General features: G+C 40.7%; 1 protein-coding gene across 4 annotated transcripts in view; it reads left to right on the top strand.

Annotated features, from left to right (window-relative positions):
- cdon (cell adhesion associated, oncogene regulated) overlaps positions 1-10,756 on the top strand; it is a 160,885-nt gene extending 150,129 nt beyond the window's left edge. For 3 of the 4 annotated variants that reach the window (XM_087976487.1, XM_087976486.1, XM_043676883.2), the window contains 3 exons: positions 1,601-1,680; positions 4,440-4,696; positions 6,958-10,756. In XM_087976487.1, coding sequence (XP_087832613.1) covers positions 1,601-1,680; positions 4,440-4,696; positions 6,958-7,127 — 507 coding nt within the window. In that variant the 3' untranslated portion in view covers positions 7,128-10,756. The remainder of the gene's footprint in view (positions 1-1,600; positions 1,681-4,439; positions 4,697-6,957) is intronic. The other variant, XM_043676884.2, reaches the window with a different exon arrangement.
- Positions 10,757-11,433: the final 677 nt, after the last annotated feature.

Here is an 11,433-nt window from a genome sequence, read left to right as displayed (position 1 = left end):
CCCCCATCAGGCAAACTTCATAACCTTGCACCTGACCAATCCTTTGGCCTGTGTTACTGCTTTGCATCTGTTGCAGTTTACGTTTTAGGAAAGCTAGCATCCAGCAGCTTCCGAACTTGGGCATCATATTTCCATGAGTATTTGAGATCAAGTATTTGTCACTCAGGAGTTTACTTCAAAAATATAACAGCCTGTAGTGAATGATCCTTGTTGACAATGAAACTGTGACTTCCATTCATTTGATTCAGTTTATGAAAGGCTGACATGTTGCATGTTCACAGAAATTACCATGACACCTACGTTCATTTTTCGGTTCATGTTGTGGGGTGGAGTGTAAATAATCTAATGTTTTTCAATGGTTCAACAGACTCAGCATTTGGAGATTAGTATTTTAAAGAAAAAGCTTTTTCTGGAATGTTGACGAAGTTGGCAAAGCAGCACTTGAGTATTCCCACTACCAACTTGAATTTCTGTCATCTGTGCAGTAATAGTTTAACAATAGAAACGTGAAGAGAATGGAGGGAAAGTTAAAGAAAGGAAGAAATAGAAGAAAGAGTGAGTCAGGTTGGCAAAAATAACAGGAAAGCAAAGTTAGGAGAACAAATGTGATAGTGAGGTGAAGAGAAAGAAACTTGAAAGAATATAATTTCTAGCTAGGTCAGTTCCATAACTCTGACATTTTGCCTGATTTAGTAAATATTCCTAAGTGATTTCTCCTAAAGTAGATTGGTTTACTTTCTGGAAGACAAAATAAATCTGTTTATGATTCTGGCTATAGCCTTCTAATGAAGTTTGAGTGGGGTTTCTGAGTAAACAAATGCATAAAAGTTTATTGAATAAAGTTTAAACAAATTTGAAGTGCTTGAGGAGAACCCATGGATGGACTGAGGCAAAGTGAGGGTGGAATTGGAAGCCAGTCAGGGAGAATAGGGATGGTTGGTTGATCTGAGGGAAAGGTTACAGTGAAGTTCAGAGAGGGGCCTGTCCAGGCCTGGGGTTATTTCCTGGATTCTGTCTTTTCTTTTGCTGTTAATTTTTAGTTGGCACAATGCCATCCTTTTTTAATTGCATTTTTGTCTGAGTATATAATACATTTAAAACAGTTGTGGGGCCTCCTTTAAGTAGACTTTTCATGTATCTCTACTTGAATTATTTTTGGACAGGGGGTGGAGAGACTTCAGAGCGTGCAGGAGCAAATGCACTGCCTGTCATATTTTGCCTACGGATCAACATCAGGCTGCAAGTTGTTGCAATGTGCAGGCTTAATTCCTCAGGCCACTTTGCACCTGAGGTCTGCTATCTTTATGAAAATATACATAATAAAGTTTTAGACAGAAGAATTTATTCATGATGCCATCAGGTATAAGTGATAAAGTTGACCTAGAATGTACCAATTTGAAAATATTTTTCAGGAGTCACACTCAAAACATAATTGGGTAAGTATTTGAAGGATAAACAAATGCCATAGGAGAAAGTGGGTGTGCAATTAATTGCATAACTCTCCAAAAGCCTGGCAGAGGCATGGCAGGCCGATGAGCTTCCTGTTGTGCTGTTTGATTTTGTGCTGCTGAAGGCTAAGTTCTGAATTTTGTGTTAACAGGGTGGTGGGATATACACAGCACTCCCACAGACAGAACCATCAGAGTGCATCAACTGTCGTAACTGCAGGAATAACAACAGGTCAGTGTGTGTAATGGTTCTGTGCAATACTTAACATTCAATTAGATTTATGATGTGCAATGACTCCATTTTATATAACAGATGTTAAACATCACTCTTGCTATCTTTCTCTTTCTTGACCAAATCACTGCCTGTTGAGGACAATTTGAGCGCCTTCCATAGCCCTAGCTCTGATCACCTTTCTAGAGTTAGCATTAATTCTGGGTAATTCAGTTTTGATCCTTCTGTATCCACACGCTCCGTTCTATTAAACCAGCGGACGGGGGGGCGTGGGGTGGAAGGGGCAGTGATAGTTTGGCGCACCAACCTTCTCTCTATCACTGGTTTACGATGACTCAACAAGCTGAATTCTGGTTCAATTACATTTCTTTATTTCTTTGTTTTCTGGGAATTGTTTTTGCAAAAAAAAACCACAAACCTTTGTCGTCATACTTGCTTGCAGCAGTTGGGGAGCTGAAGAGTTGAAAATAATTAGTGCAGTGATGCCTTTGTGTAATCATATCTGAGGAGCCTTCTCAGTTTGTTTACAAACATTGACCAGGGATAAATCCTGCTGGTGTCCATCGACTTAAAACGTGTGCTTTCATTCTGAATGCGATAGTCTCTTTCTCCCTCAGCAGATATTCAGAATTGTACAGCTCAGAAAATGGACGCTTCAACCCAGTAGGTCTGTCCCAGTACTTATTATGCTCCTCTCATTCAAATTCATCCAGTCCCAAAAGCATACATTCCTTTGTACTCTTATCTGGTTTCATTCTAAAAGCTTCCTTGCTATTTGTCTTGTGGAAGTGAGTTTCACATTCTCACAGCGTCAAGTAGTAAATCTCCTGATTGAACTTGTTAATAACTAATACTTAACTATAGCCCCTAGTTTTGAATTCTCACAACTGAAAACAGCTTCCTACATCTACATTTTTAAAATTAAACTCTTCTCAGTTTTAAAGACCCACAGGAAGATCACCCCCTGGGAAACCTGGTCTGCATGGACAAGTTGGACCGAATGGTCCATTTCCGTGCTGTATGACTCTAGTTTCTTACTAGTAACAAGAGCCTGGCCTTCTGTCTTTATTTGTTGAGCACTCTGTTCACTTCTGACTTGAGTGAACATTTTAATATAACAAGTCCTGTGTATCTTGCCCTTTATTTCTCACAAAGTCAGCCTCAGGATTTCATTGCGGTGATAGAAGGGGGAAGCAAGGCTGGTGGTCAGTGTTACGCATCACCAAGGAGCAGTTAAACGTCTTCAACAGTGTACAGAAACCAATTTGTACTGAGCCACTCTTATAAATACAGTCGTTCTTCCATTTTTTTAGCTCAGTTCTTCATGCTAATTAGAGATCATTGCCTAAAAGAGAGACACTTGCACTGCTCTTTTTCCACAGTACGTTGTGTACACAGACTGCAAAGAGTGCTTCCCTTCAAGATGTTAACACCGCAATATCAGCCAGCTCTCCTGTTCTCACCGCCCCCACCCCCAAACTGCTCTTTCCCAGTCCCAGTCCCAAGCTGTGGCCTCTCAGTTAGCTGAACTTTGAGACTAATTGCCTGCTGAAGATTCTGGCAGTTCCATAACTTACTGTTGCTTCTTTGCACAGTAGCACCATTGAAGGATTACTTTGTATATTTGTGTGTGATACGAGTGGAAATGAGCTGTAAGCATTTGTGGCTTTGCCTTGCCACTGAGCTTGATTGTTTGTTCACTGGAATTCTGCTGCCTTCTGCCCAGGGTACAGTGAGAAGCTAGCCTTTCATTGCTTGCTCTTATACATTTTGGGGTAAAGCACTGTCCCTTTCTGTGGCTGTACGGTCACTACACAGATTAGTGTTAAATATCCATCAGTTAGTTTTGACAATGTCGACCCAATGGCAACTGTCATCATGTAGAGTATGACATCAGGATATATAAAGGTACGCAGCAGGTCAATCCGGTTTGAAAGGAAATAATGTGGAGGTAATGAGTTTTTTTTACATAATTTATTTCCTTCATTCGCAGTTTGGGGTCAGTTAGTTTATTTGGCTGGACAAATAGTTTGCAATGCACAATGAAGTCAACAGTATAGGTTCAGTTCCCACACCAGCTGAGGTTACCATGAAGGATCCTCCTTATCGAGTTTTCTCCTTGCCTGCAGTGGTGAGCCAACAATAGTCGTGTCTCTCTCTCTCTCTATCTAATGAAAAAGTAGCCTATGGACTGGTAGGGCTATGATGACTTTACCTTACCTTGTACTTCATCTCTTATTCTCTTCCCCCTCCCTCCCCCCTCTGTTTCTGACCTCTGTCTCCCCGCCCTCTCCCCCTCCCTTCCCCGCCTCCCCTCCGCACGCTCGCTCTCCGTCTCTCTCCCACCACCTCCCCACCTCTAAATAACATTTCACAATACATTCTCGAGTCTGATTAGATCTATTGACTCTTCCTGAAATGTCAGAGGATATTCAAAACATCTAATGGTATTGGTTGAAGTACCATTTGCTTCCCTTTAGGGTGAGTGTACCTCCAGAGGTGGTGATTTTCATGCTATTCAGTTCACTATCTCTTGCTCTTATTTCTTCCCCTTTCTCCATCCATCCATTTTGTTTACACTCTCCAGATGTTTGTTTTGTTTTTACCGCCCTGTCTTATGACGCGCTCTTCCACCTCATCTTGTTTGATTTTGATGTTGGGTCATGTGTCATTTAGCTGTTTGATTCTTGTATGCATTCATACCATTTTTTAACAGAGCACATTACGTGCTGCGTTAAATTCTACCTTTCCCTTTTCAGCAGATGTTTCACGAAAACCAACGGCACTTTTCCAAGCAGCAATTTACCCATGATTCAGCGGACTCCAGCCTGCCACCAAGATAGCATGGAGATGATGCCTCTAAATCATATCATTGCTCCATTGTGCTCTGGATCTATTATCACTGAAAATAACAGAGAGGTGGAGTGTGATAATACAAAGGCAAGTGCACCACCAACTCCCCCTCAAGATTCCTGCTGCAGTGATCTGGACCAATCATATGAGGACAAAATACAAGGTATAATTCCTTGCGGATTTTTACACACATTAATTTCAAACCGAATTTCTTCCTTTTGCCTCAGTGGAAGACTTAATACCTAAAACTTATCGTTTCTGTTCCTTTCCATTTCACAAGCATATCCAGGGCAATGAACTGAGCACAGAAGCATGGGAGGATCAAAACATCTCCCATTTCAGTTCCTAGGTTTCTACCTGGCATTTGCCCAGGAACCAACTCACCCCATGAAGTCAGCTGGCAAGGTGCTGTGCCCACGTTGTAAAGATAACATTGCCATAGTCCTGGGGACCATCAGGCTGTGATCTCATTAGCAAGGGACAACTGGTTAGTGAATAAGGTGATGTCAGTAACCTCTATTTCCTCTTTCAAAAATCTGCCATCTCCACTTTCCCCAAAACCAGGGATGTAGAGGAAATGTGGAGGGAGGTGAAGAGAGGGAAGAGTTGCTTAAACAACCAATGCACTAAAAGCCAGTTCTTTCCAAGCTCTGCTCAACTGACATGAGGCTGTTGTAGTCCAGCTCAATACTTAATCTGTATTAATGAATCTGGAAACAAAGACCAGAACAGTGTTTTTGGTCTGAACTTGACCACCCTCTGGCAGATTGGCAATATTCAGTTATATCTCTGAACTTACGTGATAGATTTTTGTGAATCAGAATTTTTTCATAGGATATATGACAGAAATAGGCTTTAGTAAGGAAATGTCTTCTGAATTCCCTATTGGATTTCTTGGTGACTCAGAGTTTTATATTTACAAAAAGAAAATAGGCTGTGAACAATTAATTATTTCGTGTGTGTAATCAGAGCTGAGCAATAGCCTTGTGACTGGTTAGCTTGGGTGCTTTAAGTACACCTTCACCTTGAATCAATAGACACTCTTTGACAGTGTGGGGCATTGTTTGAACTGCATCACAGCTACAGAACCTGGATGGTTCTGGTAACTCCCCTAATACTCAGCGGTGCAGAGGACTTATTCAATCGGATAAAGGTTTGAAAGTGTCCCCCATCAGCGTGACAGATCAAAGCTGTGTGGACCAACAGTGAGGTTTATAACATGAAACTGATTTCAAGGATGTTGGCTCCTATAGTAAACCAACCTGCCAGAAGTTCTCAGCTGTTGCTTCTCAGTGTGTTGGGTTTAATCATGTGGGTTGGCATGAGAGAAGGCAATGTGCTGGTTAAGGAGTTCATTGAATAAGACCTTTCGATGGAGGTGAGCAGTGTTGCTGAGGAGCAAAGGGAAGTGAATTAGTTGAAAAGTTTCTGTGAGGATGCATATTGTTGCATTGCACATCGATAAGTTTGGTGTGGGCAGATTGGTGTGCAGTATTGGGCAGTTGCTTATGTGATGGCAAGAGCAGAGGCCCTTCAGAACTTAGCCTGTGATCCCCATCACAGGTACTGACTGTTTACTGAGGCAATTGTGGATTTCAGTTTTTTTCTGTGGCCTTGATGTGCTGTGTATGAGGGTTCTGCCAGAGTGATGCCTAACTAAAGTGTGCAGATTGTGCTTTGCTCTGTGACTGTCCACAGTGCTGTTCAGTTCCTTATTAGCATTGGCATTGTGCACAAGGAATGTGCTAGAGGTTGTTTCATTGGTGCTTAGTTGTAGGGACATTGTCTTGCAGTAATTAATCAGTTTTGCAATGAAAGGTTAAATGTGTCCTTCAGCTCCAAGAAAGTTGAATAATTAATTGCAAGCATGTTGTATCTTTACACCAAATGTGAAGGAAATATAGGAACTAAAGCAATCAAAATAAATACTGCAACCTAGTGATGGGGTTTCACTTGCTTTCTAGTTTGCACATGTTCGAAAAGTGCAACAGGTGTGCAAACTGCTCTGAGCGCTTCACAGAAGTTGAGGTGTTACGGTGGTATTTCCAGAGCTTCTCTTGTAACTCTGAGCAGAGGTATTCAAGAAGGGTTTGCAAAAGGAAGTTCCCCAGTGCTTCAAATACCAGGAAAAGAAGAATATTGTATATTTTTAGGAGAGTGTGGATAGTTCAGCGCGTAATACAATTCTGTCGCAAAGGGGCTGAATTCTAGAACTGGATGCTAACACTGACTGTGCACAGTATGAAAAATCAGTAGTTGGAACCATGCACCAGTGTTTTGTCAGTACCTTCTAAATGAGGGGCACGCAGGAAACAGAAACAAACAAATGGTTCACACATTTTAACTGCTGCTGAGCTACCGTGATAGCATAATTTTGTCTTGTATATTCTAACCATTACATTGATCTTTTCTGTTTCCCTTCAGATGGCAAATATCCTGAATTGGAAACTGAGAACCAAACACTAAGTGGCATTTTTCCTCCTTTCAACTCTGCTCCAATAGACTGTGATGACCCAACAGCCTGGAGTGCAACACAACCTGCTGAAGATAATCTCTGTGAGCACTCCACACAAGAGCAGCTACGGGAAACCTAAGAGGCTGTTTGCCTGAAGCCAGTAACTGCAGCCAGTCACTGGAGGGACTGAGGAGGGATCAAAAAAGAATGCTATTTATTTTTTGTAGTAGTAAAATATTACTCCATATGAATGTATCTGGTTTAAAGATGTCTTCACCCTTTTTAATTATTTATGCTTTCTGAAGAGAAATTCCTTCTCTGCAGAATGTGGAGTTTTAGCCTTGTTTTGTATAAAGTTTTGTAATAATATAAAAAAAAGCTCTAGAAATTGTTAATTAATGTCAGATCATGCCTGTCTGGTGGAATGAGAAGCACTTGTAAGGAGGACATTTTAAGATGCAATACCCAGACAAAGATGGGAGGGAGCTGATCCCTGAAAGAACTCATCCAAAGGTAATGCAACTGGATGGTCTGGTTGTAATGTAACCTGAATGTGATGTATGGGTACACAGTTACCAAGGTGTTGTAATGAAGCTGGTGAAAAAATTTCTTGGTCAGGCACCTATCTTTAAACAGACTCCATTTACATGAACCAGCTTGGTTTCAGTCAGGTTGAAAGTTCATATCCTCCTCCTCATTGTGACTGTGGATCTGCTACCAATTTTTTTTAATCAATTGTAATATTATGTTCAGCTCTGACTGAGGTTCACCACAATGAGTTGACCTGTTTGGTACTTGTTTTCATCTGTCACTTAACACCATCTCATCTCAGGTTAGGACAAGACCTATTGCAAAATGCCCGATCTGACTGAAATCAGGCAAGTTGGCTGCTTTTGCCACTGTGAATGACATTGCTTCCAGCTAGTAGGTTTCTTGGTAATTTCAATCAACAGCAGTAGAAACTCACATAGCTGAAACGAGCAATGAGTTGTCCTATCTTCTCCATTCCTAAAGGCAATAGTGTGCATTTTTGGCTGCTGGAGTTTGTGCTGAATTTGCATCCTGGGAAAGCAAATAATACTGCAAAGCAAAACATTTGATGTCCATGTGGGTGGAGGTACAGAGATTTACCAGTTTTTGTTCATGCAAAGAAAGCAGATGGCCAGCAGGCCCAAATGCACCAACTAACCAAACCAACTGCTACCATTGTAAGGTTTTGCTTTGGGAGTGTGGCAAAGGTTTGTGTGTTCAGTTGCCTGGTGAATGCACTTTTTGGATGCATTTTATCCACGTAATACAACATTAACTTCCAATTAATTGAGGGAAATGAAGTTTCGATGAAACTATTTGTACTTGGTTGACATTACAGCCTTATTGTAGTATTACAGGTTGACTCTTGATGTTGCAGTGTGTAAACCATTTCATGCTTTCCCTGATTGTTACTGTATATTGTACTAATTGTGGTGTTAAGTTGTTTATTAATAATGTGTTCAGTTTTCAAGCATCTTCTGTCCCATCCTGTTTGTCTTAAATTTGAGCCTGGGTTTTTCTGAACAAGGGAGAGCCATTGGAGTTTCAGCATGTGTGCCCTCAGTTTTTGCAATTTATTTATTGGTACTAGGGAAAGCAGCAAAGAAAGGAATGTATGATTCTGCCTGTTTCCATTCAGTGTTTATGTTACAGTTCCACTATCATCAATATTTCCATGATTTGGAGGAGCCGGTGTTGGACTGGGGTGGACAAAGTTAAAAATCACCAGGTCATAGTCAAACAGGAAGCACTAGCTTTCAAAGTGCCGCTCCTTCAGGTGTTTGTGGAGCAGGACCATTAGACACAGAATTTATAGCCAAAGATTACAGTGTCCTGCAGCTGAAATGATATATTGAACAAAACAGGTTTTATTCAATATATTCAACTAAATTGGGAAAGTATCTCACCTTAGTGATGAACAAGCTGGAGAAAACCAACTGGTGACTGATAATGTGAAAGGTGGCTTTCTATTCCAACAGAAGCCGAATCCCAGGCTTGGAATGGTGGGTGGATGAGATGAGGGAATTGACTGATTAATGGTACACGTGGTTTAATGGTTATGGCATGAAAACTGATTATTGCATGATTCTTACACTAAATGATCAAAGAACAAAGTATATGTATGGATAAGCAAAATCTATTTGGTGTAAATAGGAGGCTCCAAGCTGCTAGCACAGTCACAGCAATGTATCGGCTGCTGAAACTAATTTTCTACTGCTTTTGAGTGAAAAGCTGGGATTGACTTATTGCTGTAGGTGCAGGTTCAAGGAGATCCAGTAACTGTTCAGAATTCTGAATGACAGACTAAAATCAGGATATACCCTCAAGTTTTGTGTTTTGAAGGTGACTAATGCTTTAAGTGAATTAGTCAATCCCTCTGCCTTTTCTCGCAGATGCTGCTATATTGCTGTGTATATGCAGTGCTTCCTAACTTTTGCCATTTCTGCTTTTTTTTACTAAACCTTTTGTGTGTATATATAAGCACAATACAGGACTAAGACAGTCCGAAATAAGAGTGGAACACTACAGAGGGGTTCAGGATATCTCAAAACACTCTTTTTAGGCGTGACCCCTACATGTTGCACGTCATGTGTCAATTTGTTGGATTTTTTGGCTTTTTAAATTCTCTACCACCCAACATGGCAATGCTACTTGAAAATGCAGCCAATAGCAAGCTGAAGAGGTGCCCCAATTACCCAGTGACTAAATTGCAAAACACTTGCAAAAAGAAATGGCAAATCAATATCATTTAAATGGCTAAACGCACTCCACACTGTCAGCATTGGTGCATGATCAGTTATGTGGCTTGTAGAAAAAGTATTCACTTTTCACTTAAATCGCAAAAGAACATCTGACTCTGCAAAGGGTTTTTAAAGCGACCTTAATCCTGCAGGCTAGGAGGGTCAGGTGTCACATGATCATTATAACATTCCCCAAGCAAACAATATGTTGGCATGCTGGTTACTTCATTTGTTAAATATTCCATCTCTGGAATATTTTAGACAACACTTGATACTATACCATGCAGGTGTGTAAGGCAGAGGAAACTAAAGGGTAATGTTTTTCCTATTTAATCATGGTGCTGAGTCTCACCTGCTAGGGCTGTAGTCAGGAAATCTGAGCCCATGATTCTGTGCCCACTGTAACAGTAGAAGAGCCCCTCTGCTCAGAGAGGAAGAGATTTCGAGCGGGATTTGTACTCCTGATCCAGTGAGCTCTTCTGGGGAATCTTGGGGCTAAGGATATTATTTGATGGGCAACCTGAATTCATCCTGCCATAATTTTCATTCAGGTCCCATTGACAGAAAGCCGTGGGCTCGGTACAATTTCTTGAAACGTGCTCTGACTGTGAGGTTCCATATGAGAGCATCTAATGGTGAAATATTACCCAGTAGTCTCTACAGCATGCTACATGGTGTCCCAAAATCTTTGTCCCCAGTACTAATTGTTTCATGAGAAATCAAACTGGCTGAAATGTTCTATATTTTGTACTATTGCCTGTCACCCTCTATTGAAAACAAATAGTGCTGTCTTTTTTAATGCATGTTTTTGTATTATATAGAAAATATGCTATATTTTCATAAATGGTTGTAATATTCTTGTTGAAATTGTACATATTTTTTAAATATAATAGCTCGGTGAGGTACTGTTTGTAAGATACTGTTAATATTAAAGATGATGCTGTTGCCTTCACTTGCTACGGGTCCTAGTGCTGCAACAGCACCGTATAGCACCCTGTTTTGTGTGTGGAGTTGTTTCTCAATTTCTTCATTTTCTGGGGCTGTCTCATTAAAAAGGGAGTTCAACTGAGTCTGAATGCATTAAAGATCTATGCAAGGAGGATATGGGTACCAGGACAGTTTTCTGCCGACAGAATTTAAATTGGGAAATACTGCTAGCAGGCAAGAACTGGATGTTTGCACCAATCAGTTTGGGCACCTGTAGCATATAAACATCTCCCAAAACGCAATTTTACTTCAATCTTCTCTCATACTTCTCAGAGGAAACATTTGCGATTGAAGAAATTTGTTAGTGATTCAGGCAATTGATATTCCTGGGCAATCTGACTGAGTTTTGTCGTAGTTGAACTTAATGATGTCCTGTTTACCTTGCACTTTGCAGCAGCTGTTGCTGGACAGGTAGTGGGATATGGTTTGATAGTTCCCTTCCAAATCTAATGAATCCTGCTGTCTCACTCCTGTTGGTCTTCCTGAGATCTGAAAATTAAAAATCATAGATGAGGCTGGTCCCAAGGGTTTATGTTAAGTCTCATTATCATTGGACAGTTGTATATACACAACTTAATGGGAGAGCAAACTCTTGCCTTTTTAAAATTGTGCTCCCATTCCACTTTGTAAAACCAAGTCCAACAACAGTGTTCACTGGATTTGTATCTGAATTGGTTAGGAAGAAAT

This window comes from Chiloscyllium plagiosum, unplaced genomic scaffold (assembly GCF_037043375.1).
Source record: "Chiloscyllium plagiosum isolate Xiang-an unplaced genomic scaffold, Cpla_swu_hap1 HiC_scaffold_29, whole genome shotgun sequence".
NCBI classification, from domain to species: Eukaryota; Metazoa; Chordata; class Chondrichthyes; order Orectolobiformes; family Hemiscylliidae; genus Chiloscyllium; species Chiloscyllium plagiosum.
This window is presented reverse-complemented; position numbering and strand designations above follow the sequence as displayed.